Raw genomic sequence first — 19,866 nt, 5'->3', positions numbered from 1 at the left:
CAGTTCTGTTCCTGTGCAGATCTCATTATCTTTGGAGAACAAGCTAAGCCAGCAGTGCTTCCCTTTACACACACACAAACTTTAAAAAAAAATCTGTTGTGGTATACTGGTGAGACCAGATACAGCATAATCATTGCAGATGAGCTAATTTAATGAACTGGTCTTGTCACAATATAGGGTGTTCACCCATAAAATCATTCAAAGGTTTATACAAATCAATAGAGAATTACGTCAGAAAAACAATAGTTCAAACCCTATGTCTCTAACATACACAGTACCTGTCAAAAGTTTGAACACACCTACTCATTCAAGGGGTTTTCTTTATTTTTACTATTTTCTACATTGTAGAATAATAGGGAAGACATCAAAACTATGAAATAACACATATGGAATCATGTAGTAACGAAAACATTTTTACAGTGTTGAAATTCTTCAAAGTAGCCACCCTTTGCCTTGATGACAGCTTTGCACACTCTTGGCATTCTCTCAACCAGCTTCATGAGGTAGTCACCTGGAATGCATATGAGCCAATCAGTTGTGTTGTGACAATGTAGGGGTGGTATACAGCACAGCCCTATTTGGTAAAAGACCAAGTCCATATTATGGCAAGAACAGCTCAGATAAGTAAAGAGAAACGACAGTCCATCATTACATTAAGACATGAAGGTCAGTCAATGCGGAACATTTCGAGAACTTTTAAAGTTTCTTCAAGTGCAGTCGCAAAAAAACATCAAGCGCTATGATGAAACTGGCCCCTCTCAACGTATATTGATCGCCAATATACTGTAGCCAATCTAAGTCAATGAAAGCCGAGGATCTGGAGATGAAAATGGCAGGGGGTACATGATTATTTTGGTTGGTCCAACCTGCGGAAACAACTCCACATCTCCCAACGCCAAATATGAAGAGCTACAACCAAGAGCGGCGCGGTCTAAACTAGCAACGGTCACAGCAAATGAATGTACTTATTTCGTCAACACTGTCAAGTACAAGTATATTAAGGTAATTTTGCAGAGAACAATAGAAAGATTAATGCTATATTATTTATAATGACATTGGTGCAAAGAAAATGTTTTGACATAAATGGCATAGATGCCTCTTGAATTGCCCAGTCTTTCTCTATATTCTAGAGCAGTGAGTGAACGCCCTACACAATATCCCAGTAGAGCGCTAAGGGCCTTCCGAGTGATGCCAGAGCGAAACGGCTCTTTGAGATGACAGTCAGGTGCTGGGCTTGATTAGAATCCTAGTAGAGCGCTAAGGGCCTTCCGAGTGATGCCAGAGCGAAACGGCTCTTTGAGATGACAGTCAGGTGCTGGGCTTGATTAGAATCCTAGTAGAGCGCTAAGGGCCTTCCGAGTGATGCCAGAGCGAAACGGCTCTTTGAGATGACAGTCAGGTGCTGGGCTTGATTAGAATCCTAGTTATGTGCATACAGTGGGGCAAAAAAAAAGTATTTAGTCAGCCACCAATTGTGCAAGTTCTCCCACTTAACAAGATGAGAGAAGCCTGTAATTCTTTATCATAGGTACACTTCAACTATGACAGACACAATGAGAAAAAAAAATCCAGATTTATTTAATGGGTTTATTTAATGGATTTATTTGCAAATTATGGTGGAAAATAAGTATTTGGTCACCTACAAACAAGCAAGATTTCTGGGTCTCACAGACCTGTAACTTCTTCTTTAAGAGGCTCCTCTGTCCTCCACTCGTTACCTGTATTAATGGCACCTGTTTGAACTTGTTATCAGTATAAAAGACACCTGTCCACAACCTCAAACAGTCACACTCCAAACTCCACTATAGCCAAGACCAAAGAGCTCTCAAAGGACACCAGAAACAAAATTGTAGACCTGCACCAGGCTTGGAAGACTGAATCTGCAATAGGTAAGCAGCTTGGTTTGAAGAAATCAACTGTGGGAGCAATTATTAGGAAATGGAAGACATACAAGACCACTGATAATCTCCCTCGATCTGGGGCTCCACGCAAGATCTCACCCCGTGGGGTCAAAATGATCACAAGAACGGTGAGCAAAAATCCCAGAACCACACGGGGGGACCTAGTGAATGACCTGCAGAGAGCTGGGACCAAAGTAACAAAGCCTACCATCAGCAACACACTACGCCGCCAGGGACTCAAATCCTGCAGGCCTCTCTCATCTTTTTAAGTGGGAGAACTTGCACAATTGGTGGCTGACTAAATACTTTTTTTTACCCCACTGTATGTGTGTGTGCATATATGTGTGTGTCTGACACACCAGTCAGGTGCTGGGGTGATTAGGACGACTTTCCTAGCAAGCTTCCTCATTAGTGCATTAACTGGATTCAGTGGGGGGAAATACCGCACCACAGCGGAGTGAGGAGACAGGAAATGGAGAACAATAAGCCACAGAAGGAAGCAGGTTGAAACCTGGAATGGTTCTGCCCAAAAATAACTCCTGCTAGAAACTTTGCAGTAGTACCTTAGAAGTTTTCAGGAGAAGCGCATTTAGAGAGGTTACTGGGAAAGTTTTGGGTGAACATGACTTTACTGTGCCTCTCCCAAAGCATTTTAATTCAACATATTTTAAAATGAGGTGCAAACTTTGTGCAGCAGCGAAAGCTGTGTTGGTCTGGCCAGTATAGCAAGAAATATAGATGCCACTTGACTTGACCCTACAATCATTAGGCCCATATAACACTATTATAATATGACCTTCTGAATATAGCTCTGAGTTGATACCTTGTCTTTTTCTCTGATGTTTATGCTTTGATTAAAGTATCTCTCGCTCTCTCTCCCAGGTCTGGAGGTTAGCAGTGACGTAGCGCTGTATTCGGGCCTGGCGGCAGGGGTGGTGACTGTGGTGGTGTTGATTGTGGCAGTGACCCTCTACCGGAGGAACCAGAGCGAGTACGGTGTGGACGTCATTGACTCCTCCGCCCTCACTGGGGGCTTTCAGTCCTTTAGCTTCAAGACCGCCTGCCAAGGTGAGCTCAGAGAACACAGACAGACAGACGGACAGACACACAGAGACACATACACACAGCTGAACACACATGAACTTTGGATAAGATGAGCCAGGGAGGGGCACACATACACACGCCAAGTTGAAGCAGAAAGACACACACACTTACACTGCTGAAGACACACATTGCTGTGGTCCAACAGAAGCTCAGTGTGTGTGACTGACTGTCCTTGGTGGTTACTTTGCGCTCCATTCAATCGATGTATGTGTAATTACTTCATTTAAAAAAGTCCTTGTGTCCAACAGCAAGGTTGTGTTTCGTTTGCTCAGTAACACAGTAGGGTGGTGTCAGCACTGTCTAACTTATCTGTCTCTCTCTCACTATCGTTCTCCCACTCTCTCTATCTCTCCCTCTCGCTTTTGCTCTCTGTTTGTCTCTCTCTTTCTCTCTCTCTCATCCTGCCTGGAGTGGAGCAGAGACCAGCCACAACTCTCATTTCTCATGATCTTGTCTCTCTCTCACTCTCTCTCTCACTCTCTCTCTCTCTCTCTCTCTCTCTCTCTCTCTCTCTCTCTCTCTCTCTCACTCACTCACTCACTCACTCACTCACTCTCACTCACTCACTCACTCACTCACTCACTCACTCACTCACTCACTCACTCTCACTCACTCTCTCACTCTCTCACTCTCTCTCTCTCTCTCTCTCTCTCTCTCTCTCTCTCTCTCACTCCCCCCATGGTGTTGATGATGGGGGAAACCGCTGTCCCAGGTGCCACTCCAGAATCTCCCAGAAGTGTTCAACTGTGTTGAGATCTGGTGATTGAGACGGCCGTGGCATATGGTTTACATCGTTTCCATGCTCATCAAACCATTCAGTGAGCACTCGTTCCCTGTGGATAGGGGCATTGTCATCCTATGGGAGCATAGCCATGGTAGCCAGAATTATGGCCTACCCAGCATTTGTATACATAATCCTAAACATGATAGGATGTTAATTGATTCATTAACTCAGGAACCACATCTGTGTGGAAGCACCTGTTTTCTATATAATTTGTACCCCTCGTTCACTCAAGTGTTTCCATTATTTTGGAAGTTACCTATATATATCTACTCTACACTGAGTGTATAAAACATGAGGAACTCTTTCAATGACATGGACTGACCAGATGAATCCAGGTGAAAGCTAAGACCCCTTATTTGGGCCTCCGTCCTCCCAGAGAATTGGAGTAATACAGACACACACACACACACACACACACACACACACACACACACACACACACACACACACACACACACACACACACACACACACACACACACACACACACACACACACACACACACACACACTGTAAAAAGTAACTGCCTATCTCTTTAATGAAATTGAGTAGTGGCTACGCAACCATGGTCAGTAGACACTGGCGGTGAGGTTCCCCCGGAGGTTAGGCCCCCAAAAAAGTATATGAACACCTCATAAGCCATGAATTACTTGTTTTTTATTACAGGAAATTTGCTTGAATGTCAGGACAATCGTTGTCTGGCAGGGAAAAATTATTTTTCTAGTTGAAAAAAAATTATTCTGTTGCATTATTTGAGTTTAAAATGTACATTTAGGGGAATTTTATATGGAAAATATGTATTTTTTTAAATTTCAAAATACTTTCAATAATATTAATTTCCATGTCGGCTTTATGCCTTTATGACTCTGAAATCTCCAGAGAATCCAAAATGAATCGGGACTGAGCAGGGTCAGCTATACAATAAGGATCCCTTATTCATGTCCTCAGTACATGAAGCACAACAAGACCACTCATGGTCTGGAAAGTTCTCTACATTTGATAGATGTAAACAAATAATATTGGAATCACTAATAGAATATGAATTTTGGTTAAAATATGTTACATTTAATTAGGTTTCAGAGTCATAAAGCAACTGAAGAAAAACTAAATTGCTACTGTGTATGCCACAGATAAGTAAGATCTACATAAAACATCAACTCAGATTTTTGTCTAACGTCCACTCCGTCACAGTGCTGAAAGATCTGATAGTATGGTTATGTTTTTATTAAGGATTTACAAATGTATAGTTTTCCATATTTTACAAATGTTTGTATTGAACTTTTATTTTTAGAGGCAAAAATGTCTGTTTCGAGTATCTGTTGTCAACGCTGTCAGTGGCTTGTCAACTAAACTCAGCCACGTCCCTTTTTCAGGACCCTGTCTTTCAAAGATAATTTGTAAAAATCCAAATAACTTCACAGATCTTCATTGTAAAGGGTTTAAACACGGTTTCCCATGTTCAATGAACCATAAACAATTAATGAACATGCACCATCTTACAGACTGTAGGCAATTAAGGTCACAGTTATGAAAACTTAGGACATTAAAGAGGCCTTTCTACTGACTCTGAAAAACACCAAAAGAAAGATGCATGGTCCCTGCTCATCTGTGTGAACTTGCTTTAGGCATGCTGCAAGGAGGCATGATGACTGCAGACGTGGCCAGGGAAATAAATTGCAATGTCCGTACTGTGAGGCGCCTAAGACAGTGCTACAGGGAGACAGGATGGACAGCTGGTCGTCCTCACAGTGGCAGACCACGTGTAACAACACCTGCATAGGATCGGACCATCCGAACATCACACCTGCGGGACAGGTACAGGATGGCAACAACAACTGCCCGAGTTACACCAGGAACGCACAATCCCTCCATCAGTGCTCAGATTGTCCGCAATAGGCTGAGAGAGGCTGGACTGAGGGCTTGTAGGCCTGTTGTAAGGCAGGTCCTCACCAGACATCACCGGTAACAATTTGTCCGATTTGTGTTTATCGTTGAACAAATGTTACACAGAGGCATGTACTCTGGAGGATCGATTTGGAGGTGGAGGGTCTGTCATGGTCTGTGGCGGTGTGTCACAACATCATCGGGCTGAGCTTGATGTCATTGCAGGCAATCTCAACGCTGTGCGCTACAGGGAAGACATCCTCCTCCCTCATGTGGTACCCTTCCTGCAGGCTCATCCTGACATGACCCTCATGCATGACAATGCCACCAGCCATACTGCTCGTTCTGTGCGTGATTTCCTGCAAGACAGGATGGCAGTGTTCTGCCATGGCCAGCGAAGAGCCCTGATCTCAATCCTATTGAGCACGTCTGGGACCTGTTGGATTGGAGGGTGATGGCTAGGGCCATTCCCCCCAGAAATGTCTGGGAACTTGCAGGTGCCTTGGTGGAAGAGTGGGAACTGTCAAATCTGGTGCATTCCATGAGGAGGAGATGCACTGCAGTACTTAATGCAGCTGGTGGCCACACCAGATACTGACTGTTACTTTAGATTTTGACCCCCCTTTTGTTCAGGGACACATTATTCAATTTCTGTTAGTCACGTCTGTGGAACTTGTTCCGTTTATGTCTCAGAAATATTATGTTCATTGAAATATTTACAAGTTAAGTTTGCTGAACATAAACGCAGTTGACAGTGAGAGGACGTTTCTTTTTTTGCTGAGTTTACATCACTGATCTAGGGTCCCACCAATCCTCAGTTTTCCCATCTGATCAACCATTTGGCTCCCGAGTGGCCTAAGGCACTGCATCTTAGTGCTAGAGTCGTCACTACAGACCCTGGTTTGATTCCAGACTGTAGGCCGTCATTGTAAATAATAATTTCTTCTTAACTGTCTTGCCTAGTTAAAGGATCAATAAATAAATCAATTTACCTGCTTTGGTGCACAAGTTTGTCTATTAAGTAGCTTTAAGTCTCATGTAGTAGTCCAACTCACTAACAAACAAGTTGGAATCAAAGCTTAAAGTTCTAAAGATAAAGAATCTCTCAACACACAAACACACAAGTAAAAATCTCATTAGCTCATTTCGCACTCTTGGCCATTAGCGGAGAGTTTTATACAGATAGTTGTTGCTATGGAGGGGTGTTTGTTACACCTCTATTGCACTGACAAGTACTTTGAGGCACTTCCCGTTTGTCATGGTGAGGTGTTTTTAGCATCACAGTTTCCATATTGTTGTCATCGAGACCAGGAAGTTGTTTAACACAATTGTTGCCAGGGTTTGTCCATAAGAGTTAGGCATGAGGTTAGCAGTGTGGTTAAGGTTAGGTTTAAAATCATATTTTAAGATCAATTGTAGAAATGGGGTTTAGCCATAATTATGACATGGTGACTGTGGTAACTAGTGACAACCACTTGCTCTCCAGCCGTAATTGACATTCACTGTGTCACTTATTGGACCACTGATGACTAACAGTTAGCACACCACATTCATAGTCCACACCTGTTTACAAATTGTGGCAAACAGTAAAATGCTTACTTTCGGGTCCTTCCCAACAATACAGAGAGAAGGAAAATATTTTTTTATCTCACATTGCTCATTGGTACACCCTTGTGGATGAATATATATTGTAGGTCCAAGCATACAACAATGAATAATGTAGAACAAATAAATACCACCAAAGGATACCGTACAACTTACTATTATGAACACCCTGTGAAACAGCTGTGAAACCCAACCTGGCAATATTTAAGATTTTAATACAAACTTCTATATTTTTTGGTACTGTTGTGAGAAATTTATTTTCACAGACTTTTGTACACTCACATGGAAATCAGACTAAACTACAGAATTCTGGTGTGTGGAATATTGAGGAGGTGGTTGCTGTGTGAGTGGGAGGTTCTGTCTGTCACTTGTTCTCAACGGGCAGCCAGTCTCAGAAGGGGGACTTGAAGAGGGAGACTGCAAAGACCAGGCACTGCTCCTCTCTTTGTTCTGAGTGTTTGCAGTGTTTTTAGTTCATCTGTGTATCTCACATATTATGTGCCCAGTATGATAGACAAGAAAACTCTTAGCAGATAATGACAATAACAGTAGATTATGTAAATGAAAAGTTGGAAGGTGGTTGGTAATGGAGGACATCAGGTGGATCCACGTCTGGGTGTTGGGCAGAACTCCTAGGGTGTGGAGAACAGGAGCAGAGTTAATGGGAACAGGGTAGGAGACAGACAAACAAGCAAACACACAGGTTACACTTTACTGTGAGATAATGTGATATATTAGTGCAGTGTTATAAATGGGAGACTTTAACACTTTTGTACATAATCAAACATATTTCAATATCTTTACATTGCCTACCTCAAGCTGGTCCCCCTCCGACTCAGGGCACAGAGAATCAGACTGATCCGAACTCACTGGTTCTGGTGGATGGGATACATCCTAGGGGGCTCGGCCAGTCGATGGTCCTAAAGTCATTTGGAGAGGTAGATTTTTTAAATATTTACCTTAACAGATGGTGACCCCAGCTAAGAGCGAAAGAACAGCGAGGTTTTCCAGGTCCATTTTGTCCTTCTTCCAAACCAAGTAACTTACCCGGATGTAGTAGCACTTGGTAAGTCTTCTTGATTCTGTTCCGGTAGCTCTCCTGTTTCTCCTGCACCTTGTCGATGTTCAGTCTCACCTTGATTGATAACAGGAATAAATGCAATTACATTTCATATTACAAATACATTTGTTACATATCTCTTGGGAGGGCCAGAAAATAAATTAAACAGCAGACAAATCATTTTTTACCTGGTCAAAAACCTCCACATCCTTCTCAGCCCGTGCCTGGAGGTGGCCCGTGCCTGGAGGTGGCCCGTGCCTGGAGGTGGCCCGTGCCTGGAGGTGGATCGTGCCTGAAGGTGGCCCGTGCCTGAAGGTGGCCCTTGCCTGAAGGTGGCCCTTGCCTGAAGGTGGCCCTCGAAGGCCCTGATCTTGCCCATGCTTTCCACCTGGCTACTCCTACCCCGGTCAACAGCACTGCATCCCCAACAGCAACTCGCCCAAGCCTTCCCCATTTCTCCTTCTCCCAAATCCATTCAGCTGATGTTCTGAAAAATCTGGACCCCTACAAATCAGCCGGGCTAGACAATCTGGACCCTTTCTTTCTAAAATTATCTGCCGAAATTGTTGCCACCCCTATTACTAGCCTGTTCAACCTCTTTCGTGTCGTCTGAGATTCCCAAAGATTGGAAAGCAGCTGCGGTCATCCCCCTCTTCAAAGGGGGGACACTCTTGACCCAAACTGCTACAGACCTATATCTATCCTACCATGCCTTTCTAAGGTCTTCGAAAGCCAAGTCAACAAACAGATTACCGACCATTTCGAATCTCACCATACCTTCTCTGCTATGCAATCTGGTTTCAGAGCTGGTCATGGGTGCACCTCAGCCACGCTCAAGGTCCTAAAAGATATCTTAACAGCCATCGATAAGAAACATTACTGTGCAGCCGTATTCATTGATCTGGCCAAGGCTTTCGACTCTGTCAATCACCACATCCTCATCGGCAGACTCGACAGCCTTGGTTTCTCAAATGATTGCCTCGCCTGGTTCACCAACTACTTCTCTGATAGAGTTCAATGTGTCAAATCGGAGGGTCTGCTGTCCGGACCTCTGGCAGTCTCTATGGGGGTGCCACAGGGTTCAATTCTTGGACCGAATCTCTTCTCTGTATACATCAATGAGGTCGCTCTTGCTGCTGGTGAGTCCCTGATCCACCTCTACGCAGACGACACCATTCTGTATACTTCCGGCCCTTCTTTGGACACTGTGTTAACAACCCTCCAGGCAAGCTTCAATGCCATACAACTCTCCTTCCGTGGCCTCCAATTGCTCTTAAATACAAGTAAAACTAAATGCATGCTCTTCAACCGATCGCTACCTGCACCTACCCGCCTGTCCAACATCACTACTCTGGACGGCTCTGACTTAGAATACGTGGACAACTACAAATACTTAGGTGTCTGGTTAGACTGTAAACTCTCCTTCCAGACCCATATCAAACATCTCCAATCCAAAGTTAAATCTAGAATTGGCTTCCTATTTCGCAACAAAGCATCCTTCACTCATGCTGCCAAACATACCCTTGTAAAACTGACCATCCTACCAATCCTCGACTTTTGCGATGTCATTTACAAAATAGCCTCCAATACCCTACTCAACAAATTGGATGCAGTCTATCACAGTGCAATCCGTTTTGTCACCAAAGCCCCATATACTACCCACCATTGCGACCTGTACGCTCTCGTTGGCTGGCCCTCGCTTCATACTCGTCGCCAAACCCACTGGCTCCATGTCATCTACAAGACCCTGCTAGGTAAAGTCTCCCCTTATCTCAGCTCGCTGGTCACCATAGCATCTCCCACCTGTAGCACACGCTCCAGCAGGTATATCTCTAGTCACCCCCAAAACCAATTATTTCTTTGGCCGCCTCTCCTTCCAGTTCTCTGCTGCCAATGACTGGAACGAACTACAAAAATCTCTGAAACTGGAAACACTTATCTCCCTCACTAGCTTTAAGCACCAACTGTCAGAGCATCTTACAGATTACTGCACCTGTACATAGCCCACCTATAATTTAGCCCAAACAACTACCTCTTTCCCAACTGTATTTAATGTATTTATTTATTTTGCTCCTTTGCACCCCATTATTTTTATTTCTACTTTGCACATTCTTCCATTGCAAAACTACCATTCCAGTGTTTTACTTGCTATATTGTATTTACTTTGCCACCATGGCCTTTTTTGCCTTTACCTCCCTTCTCACCTAATTTGCTCACATTGTATATAGACTTGTTTATACTGTATTATTGACTGTATGTTTGTTTTACTCGATGTGTAACTCTGTTGTTGTATCTGTCGAACTGCTTTGCTTTATCTTGGCCAGGTCGCAATTGTAAATGAGAACTTGTTCTCAACTTGCCTACCTGGTTAAATAAAGGTGAAATAAAAATAAAAATAAAAAATAAATCTGGTTCGACTACTTCCACCACATCAGGTGGAGTTTCAGTGATCTGAAAGTACCTTTTACAAAAATAGCAATAGACAAACATCACTAAGTCAATCACACATTTGAAAGACTTCAGTATATGGAATAATTGTATGTACAATTGCATTGTTTACCTCAGTCAACGGCTGCGGTTCCCGTCCGTAATCGGTGGAGGCCTGGATGCCGTTGTTGTGTGCAATGAGAATTACCTTCAGGTTGTTCTCCCACCCTTTCTGCTACCAATCAAGGGACTTGCCCATGGCAGTCTTGAGGCTCTAGTTAATCCATTCACCAAACCTGGAGGAGGGGTTAGGAAGCGACAATGTAAGATATTGAAATATGTTTGATTATGTACAATGGAAAAACAAGACAAACTAATTGTAAAAAAATAAATAAACCATTGGTGACCGAATATAATATAAGATCCGTACCTTGTTCCAGTGTTCATGACCTCGGTCACTCAAGATGACCTCTGGAGAACCGTGCGTGTATAAGATGTCTGTCATCGCCTTGGAGGTGGCCTCGCCAGTCTAATCCTTGATGGGTATCATACAAAACAAAAATCGATTTTTGGTTCCAAGCACCCTGACCACGCCTTGGTCATTGTATTTTGTGTTTTCGTTATATATTTGGTTAGGCCAGGGTGTGACATGGGTTTACGTTATATTGTATGTTCGTATTGGGGTTTGTAGTATTTGGGATCGCGGCTGATTAGGGGTGTCATACACAATGTAGATTTTGATATTTGTAAGGATACGGATACACACAATATTGAACTCTGCTGTGGTCAAATAAAGCAACCATTACAAATGACTTATCAGGGCAAAATTTGAATTGGGACACTTACCGATCATGGCACATGGTGAAAACATTGATGGGCTTCAATTCCGTTGCCACAGTTGTCGCCCTCTCAAACTACTGACAAGTAAGACAGGGTGCTTGACAGTGTCAAATTGAAACATTGTGTGCTCTGATAACATTAATTGAAATCATAATGTCAGATATAATAGAATGTTTAATAAAACAAAAGGTTATTTCAATTGACCAGCTGTCCACAATTCCCTGTCAGAATAAGTGTATGTTGATTTTGGCAATCATGCGCTTCACTCCAAAATGGCCAGCATCAGTCAGCACAGCCCCCCTTAATAAAAATCACCCTCCTGTCTGGCTGGCCATCCTTCCCTCGTAGGTACGTGTGATTGTCCAACAAGTTGGAAGAGAAGAGTTGTTGAAATACTCAAGTCAAAGTACATTTGCACTGCTGTCTTTGTCGGTCTTTCCACGCGCTGTCTGTCTAGCGAAGACACCTACCATAATTGCTTACACCGATCCATTTGACTGGTCAAGATTAACTTATAGCTAGATACCTCAATATGACAGACAAAACTATATCAGTGGAGGTTGCTGAGGGGAGGAGGGCTCATAATGGAATAGAGTCAATGGATTGGTATTGAACCACATGGAAATCACATTCCATTTACTCCAATACAAACATTATGAGCAATCCTCACCTCTGCCGCCCCCACTAAAGTATATAGTATAACTAGCAGCATGTAGATGACCAACTAGCTAGATGATAAATGGTTGTACATAGCGTGGCAGTTTCGGCGCCATGCTCTTGGTAGGGCAGGGTTTACGCATACAAACACACCACCAGTCCACGTGAAGGGTTTACATGGTTATTTTTTTTAATCAGGTACCAGCAGTGTTCCTGATATACAAAACTCAAACAAAGTAAATACGTCGTCACCAGTGGAAGGTCCACCACTCTGCGTCTTTGAGGGTTCACTCCGTGTTGAACCTCGTTCTCCACCTTTATGTTCAGTCGCTCCAATAGCCTCCTCCTCGTTCACCTGCCGGGGTCAAGGGACAGACCAAGAAAGCAAACCCAGGGCGCAGTTAAGTCGAGGCCCCTGATTGGTTTCACCTGTCTGCCGTTTAGTCTCTAATTACAACTGGAGACAGGTGTGGCTGTTCTGCTGCAGTCTGGCAGTTTCCACTGAGCTGTCCATAGTCCTGCCTCTGGGGAATTCTTCCCATTGCTGTCCGTGGCCCTGGCAGTCAGAAAACACAGAAACCTCGCAGGCACATACCGCCCATCCACCCTACAACATGGCATGCATATGGGACATGGCATCAGCATTACCATGTTTAGATCCGATAGTGGAACGGCTACAGGCTGAGGAGCCACCAGCTTTAGTGTCCTTCTGCTTCATCCAGGTAAGGGGATCGTGATCTGTCATCAACACAAACTTGCAGCCCAGAACATATAATTTCAAGGACTTCAGAGCCCATTTGATTGCCAAACACTCTTTTTCCACTGTTGCATATTTGGTTTTGCGGGGGATCAACTTACAGCTAATGTACATCACAGGATGTTCCTCTCCCTCCACTTCTTGCGAGAGTACAGCTCCAATTCCAGTGTCCGATGCATCTGTCTGTACAATCAGAGGTTTCTAGAAACCTCTGATTGAATACAACACAGGCCATGCATAAGGCCGTTGTCAATTTCTGAATTGCCTCTTCGGCCGCAGTGTTCCACTGTACCATGGCAAGTTTGGCCTTCCGGGTCAGGTCACACAGGGGTCCTGCAATGATTGATCAAACGTCTGTAACAACCAGTTATTCCCAGGAAAGCCCTTACCTGTTTCTTGTTCACTGGTTGAGGCCAATCCTGGATCGCAGCAACCTTCTTCTCTTGTGGTTTGATCAACCCTAGCCCTATGGAATAGCCCAGATTCTTGCTTCACTTAACCCCAGCATGCATTTCTTTGGGTTGGCTGTGAGTCCTGCTTGTCGAAGGTCGTTAGTACACTGTTAGTCGTATTAGGTGCTCTTACCACGTGACTGTGGATTATCACATCAGCCAGCTAGGCTGCAGCATACGATTGATGTGGCCGCAAATTGCGGTCCATCAGACTTTGACACATTGCAGGGGCTCCATGAAGTCCAAAGGGCAGTCTCACATATTGGAACAGCCCGTCTGGAGTGGAGAATGCCGTCTTCTCGAGAGCTGCCGGGATCAGAAGAACCTGACAATACCCCTTGGTTAGATCAAGTGTACTGATGAACTGGGCACTTCCCAGTCTTTCAATCAACTCATCTATTTTCGGCATGGGATAAGCAATCAAATTCCAAAATAGCATTCAACTTATGGAAGTCATTACAGAATCGTTGTTGTTGTTGCCTACCCATCACCACCTGAGGGTGTCCCGTCAGGAAGTCCAGGATCCAGTTGGAGGTGCTCAGTCCCAGGGTCCTTAGCTTAGTGATGAGTGGAGAGCACTATGGTGTTGAACGCTGAGCTGTAGACAATGAACAGCATTCTCACGTAGGTTTTCCTTTTGCAAAGTGGAAAAGAGAAGTGTGGAGTGCAATAGAGATTGCGTCATCTGTGGATCTGTTGGGGGCGATATGCAAATTGGAGTGGATCCACTGTGTCTGGGATGATGGCGTTGATGTAAGCCATGACTACACTTTCAAAGCATTTCATGGCTACAGATGTGAGTGCTATGGGCCGATAGTAATTTAGACAAGTTACTTTGGCGTTCTTGGGCACAGGGACTTGACATTTTCATCAAGTTCTTGACATTTTCCGTATTGACTGACCATGTCTTAGAGTAATGATGGACTGTCGTTTCTCTTTGCTTATTTGAGATGTTCTTGCCGTAAGATGGACTTGGTCTTTTACCAAATAAGGCTATCTTCTGTATATCAACCCTACCTTGTCACAACACAACTTATTGGCTCAAGCGCATTTGCTTTTAACTTCTCTAGGGTAGGGGGCAGCATTCTGAATTTTGGATGAAAAGCATGCCCAAAGTAAACGGCCTGCTACTCGGACCCAGAAGAGATGATATGCGTATAACTGGTAGATTCCGATAGAAAACACTCTAAAGTTCCCAAAACTGTTAAAATAGTGTCTGTGAGTATAACAGAACTGATTTGTCAGGCAAAAACCTAAGAATAATTCATTCAGGAATATGGTTTTTTTGTTGGTTTTGTAGTTTTGACTTTGGACTCAAATTGCAGTTCCTATGCCTTCCACTAGATGTCAACAGTCTTTAGAAATTGTTCCAGGCTTGTATTCTGATAAATGAGGGAGTAGGACCAGTCTAAATGAGTGGACCCTGACGTGTCACAGAGCATTTTCATGCGCAATCCCGAGAGAGTGCATTTCTTGTTTACCTTTTATATTGACAACGTTATTGTCCGGTTGAAATATTATAGATCATTTAGGCTAAAAAAACTACCTGAGGTTGAATATAAACATCATTTGACATGTTTCTATGAACTTCACAGATACAATTTTGATTTTTTTTGTCTGCCTGTTTTGACTGCGTTTGAGCCTGCGTTTGAGCCTGTGGATTACTGAAGAAAGTGCGCAAACAAAATTGAGGTTTTTGGATATAAAGAGACTATCGAACAAAAATAACAATTATTGAGTAAATTAATGTCTTCTGAGTGCAACCATATAAAGATCATGAAATGTAAGGGATTCAATTTATCTCTATTTCTGAGTTTTGTAACTCTTCTGCTTGGCTGGTTACTGTTTGTAATGATTTGTCAACTGGGCTATGCTCTCAAATTATCGGAAGGTATGCTGTCGCCGTAAGCATTTTTTAAATCTGACACCGTGGTTGGATTCACAAGAAGTTCATCGTTAAACCTATGTAAAAATATGTTTTGTTTTCTGAATTTTTATAATGAGTATTTCTGGATTTGAATTTGGCGCTCTGCAATCTCACTGGATGTTGGCCAGATGGGACGCTAGCATCCCACGTACCCTAGAGAGGTTAACAAGGCACACCCTTTCACACGTACCTTCACACATGTGTGAACATTCTACAGTGGTCCCTGAAGCGTACGATCACACCCGTGTGATTAGAACGCTTATTTAGAACGGCCAGTTTCGAATGACGCAACAATCAGCATTTGAGCTGGCCACACAGTTTTTTTTCAGAAACTATTTACACAAGCATAGTCCTTACAAAGTTATGTCCAGAATGTGAGCAGTTTGTTTTTGGATACAATGTTCAGATATTCACAGAAGTATCTATAGCATAACACAATCATCCAAATGTAGGCTACATTTGTCCAAGTGCTAACTAAGGAAAGATTGACGCAACACAAGTGGTCATATTTTTATCATTTCGGCTGACATAAACTACTATATGAATGAGCTAATAGCAATTACTATTTATAATTAATCACATCACAGGTGAGCTCACCATTGACCGAAATAATTGAGTAACACTTTCTAGAAATCGGAAGAAATCCAACGATGATTAGTTTCAGCGAGCCGCCATGCTAGATAATAAGAGAAGACAAGATGAGTTTTGTCTGTTTATAGTTGTAGGGGTGTGTCGTCTACCATTGTTCACATCCCACCATTCACTTCCTGAAGGTTTCAAAAAATGAGGGAACCATTACTCACCTCATTTTGTTATGACATCATTGGTCTGACAGACGATTACGTGAATCCCAGAATACATTGCATGTCAACAAACATGGCTCCACACATAGCTGGAATTAGCTTAGCTCATCATAATCAGTACAACCTTCAAAAAAGTATTTTACACACATAATATGTGCCCATTACAATCTATGCAAGAATCGGAATGCATGATTTATCATCGGTACTTGAAAACGTGAATAAAACAGTAAATATATCAATAATTACCACACAAAACATTTCTGGTAGTGATTTATTGATACAAGTTGCACGTGCCGTCAGTCAATCACATAAACTCCCACTCCCACTCTGAGCCATTCAGTGTTGTTGTTTATAAATGTAGCTAGTGAGCTAAGCTGTAGCATTAGCAATGTCTTTCAAAAGGAGACAGCTCACAAATGCGGAAATTATGGAGATTTTTAAAAATTCTGACAATGAGTAATGAAAACAACTATGACTGCGGTGCAGGCAACAGACAGGAGATGTGAACACGTGTGTGCAGGACGGTAGATGCGCAAATGTCTGCAGACTTGAACTGCACAAACAATTGGGAAGTGCTTGGGGAATTTTGTCCCGGTCAGAAATGTCTAAAAAATGAATTGGTCCGCAAAAGTAAAAATGACTACTTTGATGTGAATGAATGAGGAGGTGGAACACACCTCAATTCAAACTGTTTTAAGAAAATAATTTGAAATTGACAAGTTTGCCTTGGTTTGAGGGCAGCGTGGATTAAATGTACTGTTGCGTAACAATCACATTCCGGAATGGAGAGAACGTTCTAACATCACGTGCATAAAATAACTCACGCTGGGGGCGTGAGTTAGAAGCACAAGCATTTCGCTACGCTCGCATTAACATCTGCTAACCATGTGTATGTGACAAATAAAATTTTATTTGATTTGATTAATAGATATTTGGAACTCACATATTAATTGGTTAATTGAAATGCATTCCAGGTGACTACCTCATTAAGCTGGTTGAGAGAATGCCAAGAATGTGCAAAGCTGTCATCAAAGCAAAGGGTGGCTATTTGAAGAATCTCAAATATAAAATATATTTTGGGTACTACATGATTCCATGTGTTATTTCATAGTTCTTCACTGTCTTCACTATTATTCTACAATGTAGAAAATAGTTAAAAAAAATAATAGTAGAAGACTGAAAATGAACAAAAACTGACATAGAAACACTGGATTTTCAGTTATATTTTTGTTATTATTTAAATAATATATATATTATTTTTACCCCCCTTTCTTCTCCCCAATTTCGTAGTATCCAATTGTTAGTAGTTACTGTCTTGTCTCATCGCTACATCTCCCATATGGGCTCGGGAGAGACGAAGGTTGAGAGTCATGCGTCCTCCGAAACACAACCCAACCAAGCCGCACTGCTTCTTACCACAGCGCTCATCCAACCTGGAAGCCAGCCGCACCAATGTTTCAGAGGAAGCACTGTGCACCTAGCGACCTGGTCGGCGTGCGCTGCTCCCAGCCCGCCACAGGAGTTGCTAGTGCGTGATAAGACAAGGATATCCCTACCGGCCTAACACGGACGACGCTAGGCCGGATTTCAGTTTTCCTGCATTACAATCACTGGTCGCTAGACGCCTCGCCTCTGAATGAGCATTTTCTTGTTTGCTTATCGCCCTATACAGCTCGTTGAGAGCGGTCTTAGTGCCAGTATCGGCTTGTGGTGATGAATGGAAAATATACATGAACTCTCTTGGTAAATAGTATGGTCTACAGCTTATCATGAGGTATTCTAACTCAGGTGTGCAGAACCTCGAGACTCCCTTTAGGTCTAAGCCCTTAGATTGCAATATCTACTAAGCTAACATAATGAATTGCTTTTAGATGATCATAAAATGTAGCATTTAGCTATTTTCATTCAAATTTTAGGACCCCTGTAAGTGTAAATAAAAAATAAAAAATAGTGTCTGATGAAACATTGAATTTGGCCTTTACCACTGTAGCCCATAGAAACGTGTTATATAACATGTTCATAAAAGGCAAAACAGACAGTCAAAAAATGTATCATAAGGAACAAGGTTTTGAAGTATCTGTCACATATCTGAGAGATATAAGATATAAGAAAACTAATTTTACCCTCTATGCACTTTTACAGCCTGGTACTGGGTTACCTTCAGATGAAACTTGTGTGCATCGTACAGCAGAATAACTGACTCCTTCATGTTCGGTATTGGTTACATATTATTTTGTATCTCCAACTGTTCGGTCTGGAGATGTCGTAGAGCCAACCACCAAAACTGTTGTGAGATTAAACACAATTTCAATATTGGTGACATATTAGTTTGTAACTCACACGGTTTAGTTTTTACAGATGATTTCGTAACAATTTTCTAATCCGGATTCTCTCATGTGTAGAAAAGGGCTGCTTTCACAAGCTCCGTGTTATGGAATAGGCACAAACTTTAGGGGATTGACCTGCAGCGACTACAAGAAATGGTAATTCTTGCATAAATACACATGGAGCTATTCAATATTAAAAATAACGTCACCATGTGACATGTGTGCGTCAATCGACTCCTTCATATTAGAGATTGCGCACCAGCTGTTGTTTCAACAAAGACGCACACCACCCCCTTGAGCTTACCCATCTGTTACGTACGTTAGACTGAGGAGACCAAGGTGCAACGTGGTAGGCGAACATCTTACTTTATTTAAAATGAGCACCGAAAAACAACAAAATACAAAATTAACGTAAAGTTCTGCAGGCTACACAGCACCTATATAAAATCAAGATCCCACAAATTTAGGTGGAATACAGGCTGCCTAAGTATGATCCCCGATCAGAGACAACAATAGACAGCTTCCTCTGATTGGGAACCATACCCGGCCAACAAAGAAATAGAACACATAGATTTGCCCCACCCAAGTCACACCCTGACCTAATCAAATAGAGAATAAAAAAGGCTCTCTAAGGTCAGGGCGTGACACCATCACTACTGTTCTGTCCTAATGATGCATAGAAAAACCAACTAGTTGTACATTATCCATGTCTTTGTTCAGCCAAGTTTCCAAGAAATATAAGATATTACAGTTCTTCAGGTTCCGTTGATAAGATAGTCTCGAACGGAGCTCATCCAATTAGTTCTCCGGTGATTGTACATTTAAATGATAATGCCAGAGAAGCCGGTGTTTGGAGGATATATTGGGTGTCTTCAGGCCCAAGACGAACCGTGCCAATATATCTTCCAAACACCAGCTTCAATGGCATTATCACTTTTATACAACAGGTTACCAATATATTCAAATAATGATTGACATATTTTCATAAAAAACGTTATTTTGATGAATTTATTCATACTATGTCATCCTTCTACAAGATATAGTCCCGACACAAATCTAAGGTTGCTACCCAAGCCGGCTGGTAATTCATTCTATCAGCTCGGTTGCCAGACACAACTCAGACGTTCAGTCTTTTTGTTCTTTATTTAGTGAACAGACCTGACCCAGTCGTTCAGACTTTTTGTTCTGTATCTATGGACAGCCGTTTGTTCTAAATGTTCCATTGCCATGCTGGCTGGTAATGTTCTTTTCCCTTGCTTGCTAGCTAGCCAACCATGGCTAACTTACAGTCAAGTCAAACAGTGCAGCCAGAATAACATCAGTAGCTGCATTTGCAT

At 42.5% G+C, this 19,866-nt stretch overlaps 1 protein-coding gene across 4 annotated transcripts in view; it reads left to right on the top strand.

Annotated features, from left to right (window-relative positions):
• LOC118385586 (netrin receptor UNC5D-like) overlaps nucleotides 1-19,866 on the top strand; it is a 326,610-nt gene that overhangs the window by 266,416 nt on the left and 40,328 nt on the right. For all 4 annotated transcript variants that reach the window (XM_052521476.1, XM_052521475.1, XM_052521474.1 and 1 more), the window contains one exon: nucleotides 2,784-2,969. In XM_052521476.1, the coding sequence (XP_052377436.1) occupies nucleotides 2,784-2,969 (186 nt within the window). The remainder of the gene's footprint in view (nucleotides 1-2,783; nucleotides 2,970-19,866) is intronic.

Source organism: Oncorhynchus keta, chromosome 6, assembly GCF_023373465.1.
Source record: "Oncorhynchus keta strain PuntledgeMale-10-30-2019 chromosome 6, Oket_V2, whole genome shotgun sequence".
Classification (NCBI taxonomy): domain Eukaryota; kingdom Metazoa; phylum Chordata; class Actinopteri; order Salmoniformes; family Salmonidae; genus Oncorhynchus; species Oncorhynchus keta.
Note: the sequence above shows the minus strand (reverse complement) of the source record. Positions and strands in the feature narration are given on the sequence as shown.